Here is an 18338-nt window from a genome sequence, read left to right as displayed (position 1 = left end):
TGGAACAGCTGGTAAGACTTGAATGGGTACAAAAGTATTAACACTGCATACTGCATAATCATAAAGTATCTGCTCACCTCACCCACTATAAATCTAACATAGCTTCTCACTTTGGAAATTGCCTGTATTTTTCTACATTAAAGAATGAACACTCAGTATCAACTATTTCTTGTGCTGCACTAGTATTTCTGCCTTTTCACACATACTTTAGGCTTTGTATTTTAAACTTGATTTCATGGGAGTTTACATCTTTGATGTTAAACTTTTCTGCAGGAGAGTTGATGTGAGCCGCCAGGAACACATTACTCTACAAACTGGTTAAAAGTAGTTTTGGCTGGTTTGTTGCCACAATATGTTGAAAAGTCATTAGCTTCCTTCATATATTTTTTGATGTTTATGGCCTTACTATCCAAAACTAGAAATGCAGCCAATTTGTTTGGCTGCTGTATATGCAAAAACCATTTCATATATCACCAGAATGCAGTCTCCTTCAGAGCACAGTATGTTCAGTAGTACAAAGCTAAACTTTGCCACACTATTTTTGGACAAGGTACTAATTTATTATAAACCACAGTCATTCGTGGCATGCCTTAGACAAATCAGTTACCAATTTACAAAGCTTTGATGCACCAGCATCAGAGATACTGGTTCCAAGTGGGATCTTATGACTCCTACCATAAAAGCTTCTCTAAGACACCCGGGACTCACACATGGATTTTAAATTTCTAGCACAGATTTTTATGAACTTCATCAATTAATTGTTCATTTCTGGTTATCTTGCAATGCTGCCTTCCTCTGTGATACTACTTTGGGATGTGATCTTTTAAGTATATTGGTCCTGCAGAACTTGCACTTATAGCCTGTGAGAAAGTTGGCACCTTCAGGATTTGCAGGCTGAAGATCAGCCATGAAACCCTTTTGAAAGGGAGACTTCAGCCTCAGCGATGGTCAGAACAGCAATTCCTGCTTTAAACCAGGAATGTCATCCTAGTTAGTATGGACAAGCATGTTTAGTCTCCCACTTCTGTCAAGCAAGCATGTTCGTATTTTCTGCATTTTTCCTAAGTGTAACCTATTCTCATGGCTTTCTGTCCACCATCTTATCTCCAATTGCACAGATCATAGTAGGGTGCAGGTTATTTGAGGTGCAGGCTGTGTGTGTGAAAATGCCACAGGGCTCTGTGGAGAGGAAGGCTGCAGCAGGAGCTCAGGCAAATTATTAGAATAACAGAAAATGTGCACAGGGAAGAGTCATAGGAAACCAGGGGTTTTTAAGTTCACTGCTTACAAAGCTGTTCATGGTTCATTTTTTGTTAAAAAGTCTGATGAGAAAAGTATTATTCTGAGATTCCAAGACAGCTACAGTTTTTCTGCCATTTTAAATCTTCACAGGCACCAGTAAGATGTTTGCTTGCAGTAGGTCGGGTGCTTTTCCATTCAAATCTTAAACAGCCTTCAACAAGATTTAGTTTTAAAATTTAAAGGCTGTGATTTTTTCCATAGATAGAATTATTTTAATGTTTATACCATATTCCTTAATTTGAAGATAGGATCAGAAGTGAATGTCTGCTTACAAAAGCAAAGTAACCACTTCTGTGAGATTGATTTACTGCACTTGAAACTGGCAATTAAAAGGGGGGAAAAGCAAAAAAGAAGCAGCCCTGTAGTTTCTGTATTTTCAGCTCTTTCCAGGTCTTATTTTCCCACTATGGTTTTCACACAACAAACTTGGGCTTTCCCAGACCAGACAGATGTGGAATGTATCTGTTGGATTCCAAGGTCATGGAATTATCCCATATGAGATTCCTGGCACAGAGGTGAAAAACTTCAAGCACCATGAAACAATTGTTGCCATAAAGAATTACATTTTGGCAAGCGTAAATCATAACAGATGTACAGTTTCTAACAAATAAATTTGCAGTTGTATTGTACACTGCCACACTGTGTACCCAGCAGTAGGGAGGATTTATGCATCTGACTTCAGATAACGCAAATATTTTTAGCTAGCATTTTAAAGTGGTAGCTTGCAAAGGCACGTGAGCTTTGTGGAGTTAAATATCCCAGCAAATGGAAGTCTTTTTAAATGAAATGCCAGTTGAACGGGGGCTGATTTTATTCCCAACTCGTGCTTTGCCACTGACTTCAGCTCCAACAGTAGTTCAAGCTAGTGTAGTAGTGCTCTGAAACTGGAAAGTAATGAGAGTTTTGCTGTTGTCTAGGTTACTGAGACAGGTAGTGATAATAGTATTAAAAATAGCGGTTATGATCATGTACCGCTCTTTTAAGTTCAGCTTCGAACTTGGCTGGGTGGCACAGTACCTTGAAGTCCATAATGCAGCTGCCAAAAATGCAGGGACCTGCACCATCAAGTGCCCTGCTGGGTTTTCCAGCTCCCACCCCTCCCCATGTCAGACCGTTTGGATCTACTTGTCATGACCCAGCACTGTATACAGCACGTGGATATTGTCACGGGACTCCACTGACTGTGCTCAGGAAGTCTTCTAATCTCAGCTGCATACTGAGAGCTTGCTGAACTGCTGCCATATGGTCGTAATACTCCATAAAGTTTGACATGGCTTAAGAAAAATGCCTGCACAGACACAAACGTACGCAGGTGTAGGAGAAGAGAACAGCAAAAGGTTTGTAATAGTGCCACACTGCACCTGAAGAGTACAGCTTGTAACTGTCCTTTAAATGTTCTCTCCGTAGCCTATCATCTCCTTGGAGGACAGGTTGATTTAAGTGGTGCAGAAAGCAACGAAATAAAACTGCATGAGGAGTAAAACATCTCCAATTAATAGTTGGTTGAGCTGCCCAGCGATAGCATGCAGCAGCAGCCTAAAAATAAAACACCTAAAAATAGAAGATAATTCACAGGAGAAAATTCAAGGAGAAATGGACCCATAGTTTCACATCAGATTTTTGTTTTTAACTTTAAAAACTAGTATATTTAATCACGGATTAGTGCTAAGTTACACCCTTCACTGCAACTCCTTTGTGAAAAGCTCTTCAGAATAGCTGGGGTGTTGTGTTCTTTGTTATTATCCTGCTGGTTAGAAAGGAGGCAGAGTCAGAGCATCTGATTTTCAGTCTCATCTGTATTATCAGTCCAGTCTGTGGGCAAAACATTACCCTCCATTTCCCCGTCAGTGGGAATAATCCTACTGACACTTCATCAAGGTGAGCAAAATCTTAATGGGATAAGGCATAGAGTATCCATCAGTACTGAAATCAGGCAATGGGTATAGCAAAACTGACAAATAAGAGAAAAATATATCATTGATAGTACAGAAATCCTTCCAGAATTGATACGTGGAGCTGCCTCATTGACAGAAATGAATCCAATTAATTGATAATAAGTATTTGTCCAGCACTACTCTTGGCAGATCACATTGAAAACAGTCTTGCAGTCCTCAGGGGGCTGCTAGCTTTCATGCTGCTGTTGACGTTTCAAGTCAGGGCCACAAACTGGCTCTGGTCTGGGCAGGATCCGCTGCGAGTTCTTGCTGAGAGCATACTTGAGATACTGTCCTGTAGGTGAAATCAGTGTTTCCAGCCTCGCTGACACTCTTGGCACGCTGTGGAGTGTCTCTGCACAAATGCAGTTCAAAGCCTTGTTAGGTGGAACAGTGTTTGTAAACTCTTCCTACCATGGTAACATGCACCAACAGAGGAAGGGCCTTAGTCTGACTCGGAAGGGCACTCTGTTCTTCACAGAATTGGGCCTTTTCATAGGAAAAGTCGACTAGAGTCTTAAATTGCACAAGCATCTGAAGATTTATGATTTAAAAGCTCCTTAAGAAGGAAAAGAAAAAAGCAAAATAATAGCCCAATTGTTTCCTGCTCTAAATTGTTGCTCTTTGACTTTCTAACCTAAGAGAGACCCCTTTGGCACCTACCCCTGCGACAGGCAGGGGAACTACAAAGTAAACTTCTTCCGTATGGTTAATGAAGTCACTGCCTTAGGCACACTCTGCTATCACACCTGATAATCTCTTTAAAAACACAGTGTGATTAATAATTAATTAGGAAGATGAATGTTGTCTAGAAAAGGAGTTTCAAAGGCTGCAATCTGAACTACTTAGTGTTACTGTGATTTTGTTGATACCAAAAATGTTTGTCAAAGGCAGTCTACAGCGACTCCTAATATACCTAATAAACAACATACACCGAATAACATAACTAGCAGTCACTAAGGGCTCTGAACTTTGCTTATTTTAACTGCAGAGACATTGTTTCCTGTAGAGCTCTTACAGGAAAGGTACATTCAATTTTTGATACCACCTAGTTGTGCTGAAGAAATAGCCTTTCCATTGACTCTGCTACAAAGCTCATCTGTGGTCAGGATGTCATTTTTAATGGCCAGCTGACATCAAAGATTGGAAGTTAGGTGAATGATTGGGTCCCATCTTGGCTAGGGATGGAGGTGAAGTGTTTTGCTGAGTCAAAGGGACTGAAACATCTCCCTAGTTGAGATCTTGTTAAACTCAGAATAACTTTGACTTCTATGGGCAATGGATCAGGGTGCCTACACATGCAATATACATGTGTGTATCTTGAACACATCCTTATCTCTCCCATCAGAAAGGGACAGTGTTTAATAGGAAGCAACTGGCTGCTCCCCTTCCTTTTCCCACCAGCCATGAAGGACCTGTCAGTCAGTGACTGCAGCTTTTGGCTCTTCCTTCCAGCTCTTTCTTTTAGCCCCACTAATAACCATCACAGTGCAGTCACCTACAGTAAATTATGCAAAATCTGAAACCTCAGAAGTGATGTACAATGAAGCATTTTCTTAACAGTTTTGTGAAACTTCAGATTAGCCAATATTTCTAGGCTTTTTTAGAACTTTGCAGATTTTGTTCCTCATTTGTGGCAGAAACCAGGACAACTGTATGTAAATTCTGTGAGCTGCTATGAACCCAGAGACTGGGGAATAACGGATAATAGTTTAAAAATGTACAGTTAAAAAAATACTGTCAAACCCAGTCATGAGTCAATCTTGAGTCCACAATCCGAATGAAGTCCTCTTGCATCATCCTTCTACAAGACCATTAAAATGAGATAGCTTTTGTATATGAAAAGAAAGTTACGTTTTTTTTTTTAAACAGTCTGATGGGTAAGAAAACAATGTGAAACCAACATACACAGCCAGTTGTTATGGGAAAAAAATCTTAGTTGGACCGGCACATCCATGAGATACACCTAAATAATTTTAAGACATGTAATAGCTGTGGTATATGTAAACAGGAAGCCTTTTAACCAGCTTGTTTCTTAGATACTTATGTCTTACATGACCATCTCATGAACTCCATGGGGTTTGTTCTCACTACACCTGTTTGATGAGGTGCATGAAGCAATGCTAGTGTTGCAAGGTGCAGTCTGAAGCACAGGCACAAGAATTAAGATAGTTCTTCATTCCTTCTGAGAGCAATCAACAAGAATTAGGCATCTTGAAGGTCTGGACCCTCATGATTCTGCTCACAGAAAGTCTAAGGCAGAGGAGCTGTGTTAGCCCCATGGGCAGCATCCCAGGCTAACACATCAACTGACCATCCTTTATCCACTCCAGAATGGTGGGTATTATTTTCTACTGCAGGTTATATAGAAGTCACTTACACTTTGTCTTGCTGACTGAAATTTGCTTATTTCTTCCCTTGTTTTGTATTAAAGCCTTTCATAAGTTAAAGGTTGGCAAATAATAATAATGCAAGATTATTTACTGGCTAAAGGAATATTTGCAGTCTTTGGCTACACAGTCCAAAGGATTTGTCTTCTCTTGGAAAGCAGCCCAAGAACTGCTGATCCTTAGCTGTAACATAAAAGCCATCCCAGGAATGATGCTATCAGCAGTCCCAAAGGGCTAAAATGGCAGCTGAAGAGTGATATGCTAGCGGTCTTCCAGGATGTTGGTGAGAACACTGCTTATGCCAGCATCATGAGGTACATGCAAGACATGCTGTGTTACTCTGTGTCACTAGGACGTTGGTAAACTTAGGTCTTGAAGCAAAACTGGGAGGATGCAGTGTAGCCATACTATTCTCAAAAGCTTAAAAGTACTTTTCATAACCTCTCCTTTGCACATGGTATACCCAGCACAAAAATGTATGAATGTTTCCCCAGTTCTCTTTCAACATGACAACTTGTGTAGGAGTCTTCAGTCTCATTCAGCTGTAATTTAAAACATCTGATTTGTAAACCCATAAAATTGAAGTTTATGCTGGAAATGTAGACACACCCTGGCCTTTTACTACTATAGGATACGTGGAAAACTGGAAGATCGTTTGGTGTACAGAGAAGTAAAATCTGAAGTTAGTAATTGGCAATTTAATTCTTAATATATACACATGCTCCATTTCAATTTTCATAAAAATCAAGAGTGCTAAATTTTCTCCTTGTTCAGAACAGCCTGGGATTTTTACTTGGTTAGTACTTGCTTTAAGGTATGGTTGATGCTTTGACTCTTCTGTCATTAGTCTTATCCAGTAGTGTCTTCCTACAGTGGAAGTCCGCAAAAGCAGAGAGGTAATGAAACACCTCTCTGTCAATAAGGAGAGCAGCACAGGCTGTTTACCCCTCAAGGTTTTCAGGATCCTTATAAGCTCTTTTGGCATTGAAGACCAAGCTCACAAGCCCTGATTCAAAGCACTTAGTCAATGTGACCAAGAATTTTATGGCCCAAGGCACATTAAATCTAAACTGAAATTAAAGGCATCTGCTCTCTCAGGAGCTAGGAGCTCTGTCCTCAGAAGTGCTTCTTTGTCTTTAAGCAAAAACACAGCAGTATAAACAAGTCCTGAAATATAGTGCTTTCTAACATGGTGGAAGAGGAAGGGGGAATTTCCTCATCGCTCTGGAGTTCATCCCTTTCTCTGGATCATGTTAAAATTGTCGCTTACTGTGATGGCTTTTGTCCTTCTTCCGTAAAGGCACCATTGAGATGACTGCAGGCTTGCTGAAAGTACATACCTTTTAGGGCTCATTCATCAGATGTGTAGCGTGGATTTTGTGGAGCATGCAAGGCTTTCCACAGTGTGCTCCAGGAAGAGGCATCTTTGAGTGCATGAGGTTTTTTCTTCTGAATTTCAGAATTTGGTCCATAAAATACACAAGATTCACCAACTGGAAGGACTTAGAGAGAGCTTTCCGTGGGGGATTTTCCTGATCTCTGTGATAAAACTCTCTTCTCTCCTTCCCCCTGTTTGCTCCAAGTTTTATGGCTCACACAGAAGCTGTTGCTCTGGCTGGCCACAGCTGCTTGCCCAGCCCTGGTCACAGCATTAGTTATGAGACTTCAGTGACGATGTCTGTCTCAGCCTTTTGCTTGGTCTGGTTATTTCAGCATCTACAGAATGTTTTCACAAAGAAGCAGATGGTGGTAGGAGTAATTGGGCCGTAAAACAACATTAACAGCTAAAACCGATTTTCACCAGAAAGGATTTTGTGGGCAGGGTGAGGGAGGTTCAGCACTGTTTTCTTGTTTTCTCTCCCATACATTCAACCCTGCCCCTGCTGTAGGTGTTAGCGCTCTGCAGTGTCTGCTTCCAGGAGATGAGCCCTGTCAGGTCAGTCACAAATATGAACAGTTGATGAATAACCCATTACAGAATCACTTTTATGTTGACTCAGTGGATGTTTCCTGGCTTCAGAGAGAGTCAAGATAATGGCTAGCTTTGTAGAAAGAAAGAATCTCTAAAATGCAACATTTTTTTTTCCCTTTGTGACTTTTATTGCTTTGTAGGCTGACATGTCTGAGGGAGGAAAGCAGTGCCTTGTTGCCAATAATCCAGAGTGCTTGGCACAGACGGTCTTTAAAATTTGGCACCGGGATGAATATTAATTCAGTTGTTTTCCCACAGAAGCCTCTGATTAGTCAAGGCCAAGTATCACTGAGATGATTCACTAAAATCCAGCATCTGAGCCCACCTTTACTGGGTGGTTCGTTACCCCTGCGACAGGTGGACTGAATGTGTAAGAAAAGGGACAACTAAAATCCTAGAACAGAGGTAAAGATAAAAATGCGAAGGGACCCCAAAGGCTGGGCTGTGGTGCAACTGCTTCTCAGCTTTCTGGGCATGGAGCCAGGACAATTAGCCAAGGAGGATCACACCCCAGGCAAGGGGCTCCTCCCAGGGCTCAGAGATGGTATCCGTATCCCTCTGTCACCATCCCCTGGCTCCCAGTCTTCCCAGTCCCAGTTGGCAGCTAGTGGAATGGAAGACAAGAATGGGACTCCAGTACCACTGAGGCTGGGAAGCACAAAGGCCACTGTGGTGTCCCTCCATCTGATGATGGGGGATGGTGATGATGGTTAACGAAGTCCTGAGTTCCCCCCTCAACGTGGATATAGGTTAGACATAAGGAGGAAGTTCTTTACTGTGAGGGTGGTGAGATACTGGCACAGGTTGCCCAAGGAAGTTGTGAATGTTTCATCCCTGGAAGTGTTCAAGGCCAGGTTGGACAGACCTTTGGGTGTCATGGTCTAGTGTGAGGTGTCCCTGCCCATGGCAGGGGGGTTGGAAGTGGATAATCTTAAGGTCCTTTCCAACCCAAACCATTCTGTGATTCTGTGGTTCTATACACCCTTATTGGATGCCTGCGTGAGCTCTGCAGCTGTGGCTCAAGGGCAACATTCTGAAGTCAAAAGACTATAAAACTTAATGTTTTGATTCTGAAGAGCCTTTCATCAGAAAAGACCTAACAACAACAACAAAAGTCCCTTTTTTTTTTTTTTTTATTCTCTGGGCAAAACCCTCTTTATTTTGCCTAAGTACTGTGGGGGTCTCCATGCATGAAGCAAATTGCAGTTGGTGCAGTGTATTCTGCTTCTTTTGGCTGTTCACTGTGTTTACTGGTCTCTCTCTGCCTGAATCTTGTCTTCTTGCATCTAATACCCAGATTTCTTTTACTTCAAGGGGAATACACAGCTACAGCATAGGTTTAATGTAGTCTGTATCAAAGGAACGCTGAAAGGGAAAATTGTCGAGATACTGCAGTAGGAGGATGAACAAAACTGCTGAAAAGGTCTTCCCATGTCAAACATCTATGATTCTAAATACTGAATGATCAAGACAAAGGCGTTTCCTGGTGATTAATGATGGGCTGGGTGTAGTCATGTCTGGGCCTTAACCCTGGCCTCCCCTATATCCCTAGGAAATGCCCTGTGGCTCAGTTGTTTCTGCTGTTTTAAGCTACACTTGGTTTATGATTGATAGTGATTTTAAAAGTACCTTTATGTTTGTGGCTATTTTGGTGACAGCTCTAGACGGCTTTGTTCCTCTTGAGTCTGGATATTATTCCTAAACTGATATAAATGTGCCTAAATAGCAGAAGCGGTGAAAGTTTAGACATACATACCGTAGTGTTACTCAGGTGTGATACAGCTGGTACGCACAGCAAACTGCAGATTGTTTGATATCATGTGTGTAGAGGTAATGTATAGGATCCGTGCCAGCTGGTTAGTGACATTTGCTTTACACCTTTGCTAGATTGCAGTGTTGTTGAGAATTGTAGCCAGTAAGATTATGATGCATTAATATTACAATGACAATGTAATGATAATTATATGTATTGACACAGTGATTGTTGCACTGTAAAGGCACTTTTTGCAGCTCTGCTCTCTCCCAAGGAGATTGTATGGGACTAGTGTTGCCTTTTGAGCTCATTTGACCTTGTCTTATTAATCCTAATGATACTTCAAACGTCCTGGCTTTCTGAAAATCCACTGCAGTCAGTGGCACTCAAGATTTCTAGAGCCATGCCCAAATTAAAAAAGCTGAATGTGTAAAATGTTGTATATTTGCTTCCAGAAGCTCTCAGTAGCTCATTTGCTTGGGCATTGTCTCACACTGTAATCTGTAGTGAACCCTAAGGGATGCAGAAAAGAACTCACTTGCTAGAGATAAGCAAACCAAACAATCACCACTTTTTCAGCTGGGTGCAAACCTGAGGTCTATTCTTGCAGCCCTTTCCCATTCACCAGCCATTACAAGAGGTACATCATACATAATAGTCCTAAAAGTAAAGTTTGCCAAGCTGGACCAAAGTTGAGGTTTCACATCAGGCAACCAAACTGATTTAAATGATTATTTTTTCAAGGTGGAAGGTGAAACATCAGCTGACAGATCTTAGCAGGTCTCGCAGATTCACCAGGCAATCTCTGTTTCTAGGAGTTTCGTAGCATTGGGAGCTGTAGGTTTTGACTCTCCTTAAGGTAATGATTTGGAGGTGCTCTATGAATAATTTAGTTGCATGTATGAACCAATAAGCAGGTAAATGTGATTAAATAAGGTGTAACTTATTATGGTTGCAACTTCAGTAGTGTAAGAACATTGCCCAGACAGTGTCTGTAGATAGGTAAGTGGCATATTTTATTAGCTGTATCTGGAGAAATAGGCAACATGAAGAAAGGCATGTGTGCCAAAAGGCTCTTCTCCCTTTTATAGCTATGCTTGTTGGTTTAACAAAAGATATTACTTCCACAAACCTCATCTTGACTGCAATTAAATAAAATACTCCCAGCATCATACTGTGTGAAAGATCCTTTAATTCATTTCAGATCTCCTGTAGCTTCTATCCAGCCCCATCTGCTTCGCTGTGTGAACAAGAGACTTTTATACCACTTCACAGCCTCTTAGTTCATCTTTTGTAGTAACTTTTGCAAAGATTTAATAGGGACATATAATGAGGGTTTGTGTGACTTCGGAGTGAGGGGAAACTTATCTTTTGAATGTGTGAATTATAGAGTGTGCAGATTAACAAAGTGAGAAAGAGCAAAGGTATGTTCATAATAGCAATTGACAGAGTTAATAGCAATAGCAGATGGATCGGCCTGACCTTTTCCATCTCTAATTCTATAGACTGCACTGCTCTTTTCTAGTGGATGGAGAAGAGAAAAATAAAATAGGTTAGGAAAACTTTCTAAGCTCAAAACTAGGATAAGTGTAACATTTTGAGGGCATGGGAAAAAAACACCGTCTTCTGTGCTTTTCTTTAAAAAAAGAGTAAGTAAAAATATGAAATAAAAATGGAAATAGAAATAGTAACTTCCTGTTTAGGAAAATGAAAATTCTTTTCTTTAAAAAGTAGAAATTTATTCTGTATACTTAGTGTATCAAAAGGACATAGACATGGACGTTGCATACACTCACCGTAGAAAAAATAGTCTTCAATTTCAGTAATGATAAATTTGTACTTTATTACAGATGGAGCGTTACTGTATTTTTTATTGATTGCTAAAATGGGAGGTTAGAGCAGCAAAACCAAAACATCAACAAGACTGACTTTTAAACCAGAAAGTTTCTGAACAGTGCTGAATTTCCATTCCCACCCCCTGCCTTTGGTGAAGGACCACACTGCACAGTCTGTCCCACCCAGAGGTGTCCACTGCATGATCTTGTCTGATCCACTGAGCTGGAATAGAGTTAAAAATAGAGGATTTCAGTTTTTAGCATCAAAAACATTTGCCTTTTGTAGCCAGGCTACTTAGGCCAACTGCTGGCTATAGAATTCCTACTTAGATATGAAAATAGGGCTCCTGAAGCAGCTAGTGCGTATAAGTACATGCAGGGTAGGGCATGGGAATTTCAGTGTTGATCCAGATGGGTCACTGTCTTTATGCTGTAGGATGTGTCACTCATTTGGATGGTCTGATAGCTTAAAAGTGAAACTCATTACTTTGGAGAGGATGGGAGCTCATGGATTATAAACTTTAATTTATTTTGTATATCTTAAATTATCGTGCTGTACCTGAGCCATAAATTTTTACAAAACAAACTACTAATGCATTTGAAAGAGTCAAGTAAATACTTAGCACGGCCAAAAGAGCAGTGATATCGAGGGAGTGAGCAGGTGCGTGGGGTGAGGATGGCAGAGGTGCTGATGGCACATTGCTTTTGGAACTGCTGCTCTTGTTGTTTTTGCAATAAGATGCCTGTGTTTACTTGGAGAAGAGGAGAGAAGGTTAATGATATCAGTTCCTGGGAATACAGGCGCTCCTCAGTGACTGAAAGGGAATATTCCTGGATCCACCAAAGATCATAATTTCAGTCCCAAGTGTCTGCTAGCAAAAGACATGCCTGTCTGCTTTCAGTTTAATATTATCACAAAGTGCTGATTTATTGAATGGTGGTGTCAAACTTCTCAACAGTCTTTGAGCCTGTGCTCTGTAGGCTTTGCTTGCTGGTGTAGGAGCCTGAAACGGCCATCAGTGTACAAGACAGCATTTTAAATTGAGCAGCACTAAATAGCCTGATCCTGCAAACCTAGGATCCTGCAATTTATTTCAGAGAGAATGATCTTGCCAAGTTTTGTGTGCCATTTAAGGGGAAATCTTTCCCACTGAGACCAAACGCTTTTGGGAGTGAGAGTGATAAACCCCTTGAATCCTTGCCAGATAATGCCCGTACCTCCTGGGACAGAGCTCAGGAGATTTGTTCAGTCCTATCATTTAGAAGAGCTAAGTTTTGTGAAAGCACAAGAAGGATAAAAAGCTCAAAAACTGTGTTGAAAAGATTTGACAAGTAAAGTAAAATGAAATACAACCATGAAACCTGTGATGGGAGTCAGGATAGGAGCCAGCACTGAGTTTATTCAGTATGACAACTTCATTAGGTATATAGATAATAAAGGATTGTTCTGTATTATTTTTTCCCTGGTTACACTGGTTGTCTGCAATTGGTCTCTTCCTCTAATACAATTAGAATAGTGTTGATTCCAGAGATAACACACAGAAAGTGAAGGTGATACAGATAGATAATTATAAATATATCTTCTTTGTTTCATGGTGTGAGCAGTCTTCCCGTGAAGGTCACTCTGACAATGCTCAGGATGCACTTGTGGAGCTGATGGCTGGTGCAACATGAGGCCAGGCAGTGTAATCAGATCTTACATCTGGGTGCTCACTGTCAGGCTTTCAGGAAACTTCTTTTGCTCCGTGATAGACCTGTTCTCACTGGGCAATGGGAGAAACCTATGTGACTGTTAAAACAAGAATGGAAAAATATGTATCTGGAATATGCATTGCTTTATCCTGCCAAGCCCAGTGTTTATTGTGGAGGCCAGACACATCTGTCCTCCAACAGATATCATGGTGTTTCTTGGATTAAAAAGGCCGACTGTAGAAGAACAGTAGAAGAAATTGCTTCGGAAGACTGACTTATTAGAGTCCTATATCAAATGGATCCTGTCAAAGAAATATTAGCCACAATAAAAGCTGACACGTGGGGAGATGAAAGCAATATTCCTTGATACTGTGATTAACTTCATGGCAATGTGCTCAAGGTGGGCGGTGGGGAATTGAGTCCTTTCTTCGTTTGACCTGGGCAGTCAATATGATTACTTTGGGGATATTCTTTTTTTGTTTTATGTAATAAAACATCTGTAATAAACTCTTAAAAAAATAGTTTTGAGAAAGAGACGGGAGACATGGATTGCAAACAGCTATTTGGGTCAAGGGGTTAGGTTTTTGCCAGGCTCCAGATGAGACAGAGAGGAGGACAGGGGCTGGAAGTGATTCTGAAGCTGAATCCATCCAACAGTAGCAAGGTAGGGAGCTGCACCTGATCGGACATTTGGCAAGAGCAAGGTTGATATGTGCATTATTCCCTTTATGGGGTATTTTTGAGAATGCTGCATATGAATGTGTGTTTGTTCTGAAAGCTTGCAGTAAGTGTGAATAAGAAACCTCATTACACTGTCTTTGTATCTTCATGCCTTTGCAGATTTACTGGAAGATCTTGGAAAACAGCAGCTTTGGCGGGACAATTTAGTTGTATCAAGGATAAGGAATTCTTGCTGGAAGCTTGACAGGAGAAATAAGATTTGCCTTTTCATTTCTATAGCACATAAATTAATCTAGAGAGTAGCTCAGCTATTTGTAAAGTATAAGGGCTTAAAAATAACCCTGTTATGAAATAGGACATGATGCAATACAATGGTATTACAGTAGTTTAGTTGTGCTTGTTTAGAAGAAAGCAAATTATGAACATTGGTACATAATAGTGGATATTCTACCGCTTTTGGTTATTCCTGGGCTTCCAGGTCCTAGAAGAGCAAAAGCTAGACCTTAAGCACTCTTACATTGTTGTTCAGATTTGCAATTCAGAGACGATATTTGGGATACTATAGGGTGTATTTAAACACAGTGCAAAGGTGAAGGGCTGGTTCTGCAGAGCACTGAGTGCCTTTTAACTGCATTGAAGCCCAGGTGTTTCAGGCTGCTCAGTGTCTCCTCAGGCTCCCTCCCATACCCAGAGGCGCACAGGTTTCTTTTGGTGGAAGGAAGCTGCAGGATGTTTGCAGCCAGTGAATCTGCAGTGGATACTTTGCACTGGAGGGAGGTTTGTGATGTTTTCCAATAAGTGGACTCAATCTTCCTAGCATTACTAGCACATTACTGTGTCTTCTCTTCTTTCCTATCCTGGCTGGGGCACGATCAGCCCTCAAGTATTACTTTCCAAACTGAAAATCTTCAAAGCCATCAAAACATCAGTGCTCTCCAACTGCACTGTCAAAAAATGGATGTCCAGTCTATTTAAAGACCATGGCTTTTAAAAATATTTTTAATTTCATTAAAATATATTAATGTTTTGCCTTTCCTTATGCTTTTGGACTCAGAAGATAAATGATTTTTTTCCAGAGAAGCAGATAACTTCTCTATTCCTCTACAAAAGCTTTATGCCACAATAATTTAAGATTTCCTCCAGGTTAGAATACTTCTGCATGTAAAACTTCTTTGAAGGTTTAAATAGACTGTAACTGAGTTTTGACATGTATTAGCATGTGTCAAGTACAGCAGTTATTAAGGGTAGTGGAGACAAGACACATTCCATCTCTCCAGCGACTGACTCGCAGGTGTCCATATCACTACAGGCCACAAGTGGGCAAAGCCACTAAAAAAATAACCACCTTTTGTTGCAACAGGCATTAAAAACTCCCTTTGCCAGTCATTTCAGCAGCAGATCCATTAATGATCCAGTGAGGAATAAACTCTAGTTGCTGTCTTACAAAATCATGTCCCAAGGTTGTGACTGGGAAAATTGCCTTTTTTATTCCTTTTGATGTAAATCTTTTCTGTGCCTCTTGTGCTGTGTCCACCCAGAACATATTTTTCAAGTGTATTCAAGCATATATTTGCACAGCATGGTGGGCATTAATTAAACAGGAGTTACTGAGGTCTGACCTGTTCCTCTTCTGAGTGAGCTGAATTTGTCTGCATCCAAAGAGTTTGTAAGAGAGAGATCATTTGCAGTACTGACAGATTATTATTTTTTTTTTTTATGCTTTAATTGCTTTCATTGATTTACAAGGAACTAACTGAAATTGTCATCTCCCATAGCAGAATTAATGGAGTTCAGCCTAGAGAAGAGAAGGCTGCGTGGAGACATCATAGCAGCCTTCCAGTATCTGAAGGGTGCCTACAAGGATGCTGGAGAGGGACTCTTCATCAGAGATTGTAGTGATAGGACAAGGAGTAATGGGTTCACACTTCAACAGGGGAAGTTCAGGTTAGATATAAGGAAGAAGTTCTTTACTGTGAGGGTGGTGAGGCACTGGAACAGGTTGCCCAGAGAAGTGTTGAATGCTCCATCCCTGGCAGTGTTCAAGGCCAGGTTGAACAGAGCCTTGGGTGACATGGTCTAGGGTGAGGAGACCCTGCCCTTGGCAGGGAGTTTGGAACTGGGTGAACTTTAAGGTCCTTTCCTACCCTAACTATACTATGATTCTATGAGTGTGACATGCAAAAGGAAATCCTCAGGACTCAATGCTTTTTAAAGCATAGCAACTGACCCTGCACTTCTCTCCCCAGGGCACAGCTTCTGTTCTGCAGCGCAGGTCTGACAACGAGGAGTATGTGGAAGTGGGAAGACTTGGTCCATCAGATTATTTTGGTAAGAAAATTCAGCTCACGTATGGTTCAGAAAGACAGGCACGTGGAGTTACATCAAGTAGTCATTGTCCTAATTAATGTTCTACTCTTTCACACGAGAGGGGTTATGTGTAGGTCAGCCACTGCTCTCAGCTATACTGAGAGATAGCAGCGGAGCTGAAACTCTTCCTTGGTTTACACCAGTGCAGCTGACAGGAGGCAGATCCAGAACCAGCAAAGCAGTCTGAAAGCGTTTGTTTTCAGAGGCATTTTACATGCATGCATTATGCATGTGTGATGCACTTGTACTGTCAACAGAATTATGTAGAGTGTCTATCATTAGATACATACAGGGAGATGTTCTACAAATAAAGCAACTGAATATGCACCCACCAAAAGAGTCACAGAGCATGTGACAGTGTATTTATCCCTGTTTCCAGGTGAGATAGCGTTACTGCTCAATCGGCCCCGGGCTGCTACGGTGGTGGCACGTGGACCCCTGAAGTGTGTAAAGCTGGACCGGCCCCGCTTCGAACGAGTGCTCGGTCCTTGCTCCGAAATCCTCAAGAGAAACATTCAGAGATACAACAGTTTCATTTCTCTCACCGTCTAAATGATTCCTTCTGGAAAGCTGCCTCTGTGTGACCTTGTGCACTGCAGTTTGCTCTGTGCAGCTCCATAGCTTTATGAGGAAAAAGATTAAAAGTGTGCATTTTACACGTATTTTTTCTGTTCATGTCACGTAGTGGATGTCAGTTCAAATCTCATGTATCATGTAAGTAGGAAGACAACTGTTTGGATAAGACTAGCTTTGGAAGATTAGGCTCTTGGCTTGCAGGCAAGATTTTTACCTGTTGTTGTATCATGCAGCTTGAAACTGTGTTTTTAACTATTTAAAATACGTATGAATTTCTATTTCCTTCATTATCTTTAAAGTTGGTTCTTATTCACCTTTTGTCAAGCTTCTTTCATCAAGAGATGTCCCTCTGCCTGTCACTTTTAAAAGACTTTTCACTGGTTCTGGACTGGAGGTTTCTAAAATCCCATAGGGTGAGTGGCAGTGGCATAGTTTAAGAGGGAAGGTTGGAGGAAGGTTTTGATCATTCCAGCAAGCCAGGGAAAAAAGAGAGCTTTTGAGAAATTTTGTTTGTGGCTTAGATACAGGGGCCATATTCCTCCATGTTACAAGCCCTTTCAGTCTGCTTTGTAGGATATGCTAAACCAAACAGCCTGCTCCAGTCTTCCGGGTGAAGAGGTCAGGGGACAATGGTTTCTAAGAATTCAGCTGAAGCCTTTAGGACCCAAGTTATTTGCCCTCAGATCTTTTCAAATGAGGGTTTGCATTAGCTCCCTTAAAAGTCCAGCAGGAACATCCTTGCTGAATTAAGTGGGCTTCAAAACGCATTTATCTGAAGCAGTATCCTCAACCACTTCTCTGAATATTGTATGTAATGCTGAAGAGATGGTGCCAGGTGCACCTCAGAGGCAACAACAACAGTTTGTTTTTAACAAGGTCCACTTAATTAAATTTAAATGCTTTTCATTAGTATATGACTGAATTTTAGAGGACTTTTAAGGATTTTCTGAAAGCCAAGTACATGCTTCAGAATTGCTGCGTCTCCTCCAAAAGACATTGCAAAACCAAAAGCACCAGGATCTTGCAAGAAGCTCCTAGAGCCCAGGTCCCTGCAGGCGTGGGCAGCCTTGCTAGTGGTTGCTGCTGCCATGCCTAGGCATAGGTCTCCTCTTGGATGGAGCCTTTTGCAGATCCAGACCTTCCTGTGCTGTGCAGCCCTCAAAGGTGACAGCATCTAGATGATTCTTTGTGAAGCTATTCCCTTGAAGGAAAAGTTGTCTTTGGTAACAGCAGCAAAGCTCTGCATCTCAGCTACTCTAAATAGCACTGCCTGCATCTCAGTTGTGGCAAAACTCTTGTTTCTTCTTTAGGGTAACATTTGAGTAAATACAAACTTTCTGTGTCTTGTACATGCCAAAGGTTATGCAATGAAATAAGGCAGCAGTCTCCCTTTTAGAACTAGAGGTGTTAGTGAAGACCATGGCTAAAACTACTGACATGCAATGTGCTTTCTTCTTTAGAATTAACAAAAACTAACTTGGGACTTTCCTACCGAGTCCCACTCAGAGGGCCCAATGCTCCAGTAGCTGTAACCACAGAGGTCGTTACAGACCAAACTGCTTCTCGGCTTCACACGCCTCTCATCACTTCAAGGTGCTTAATTTATTTCAGCATATTTTCAGAGGGCCTGTCAGTGTATATTCGTTGCTACTATTTATTATGATTCTGTTGTGCTTCTTGCACTTGTTACCAGATATGACCATTCACATTTTTCAGCCTTGCAATTTTTATCACGTACATTTCTGTAGGCAGACCCCCATTCTATATATAGAGAGATAAATGTTTGTGTTTGCAAAACTTTTGATTTGCTTCACTGTTTTTGTATTCTCTTGTGCA

General features: G+C 41.1%; 1 protein-coding gene across 3 annotated transcripts in view; it reads left to right on the top strand.

Annotated features, from left to right (window-relative positions):
* PRKAR1B (protein kinase cAMP-dependent type I regulatory subunit beta) overlaps positions 1-16800 on the top strand; it is a 101376-nt gene extending 84576 nt beyond the window's left edge. For all 3 annotated transcript variants that reach the window (XM_061473629.1, XM_061473628.1, XM_061473627.1), the window contains exons 10-11: positions 15806-15887; positions 16306-16800. In XM_061473629.1, the coding sequence (XP_061329613.1) occupies positions 15806-15887; positions 16306-16478 (255 nt within the window). In that variant the 3' untranslated portion in view covers positions 16479-16800. The remainder of the gene's footprint in view (positions 1-15805; positions 15888-16305) is intronic.
* Positions 16801-18338: the final 1538 nt, after the last annotated feature.

Source organism: Pezoporus flaviventris, unplaced genomic scaffold, assembly GCF_033815535.1.
Source record: "Pezoporus flaviventris isolate CSIRO_AGI_PZ_B2104156 unplaced genomic scaffold, CSIRO_AGI_Pfla_v1 ptg000078l, whole genome shotgun sequence".
In the NCBI taxonomy this organism is placed as follows: domain Eukaryota; kingdom Metazoa; phylum Chordata; class Aves; order Psittaciformes; family Psittacidae; genus Pezoporus; species Pezoporus flaviventris.
Note: the sequence above shows the minus strand (reverse complement) of the source record. Positions and strands in the feature narration are given on the sequence as shown.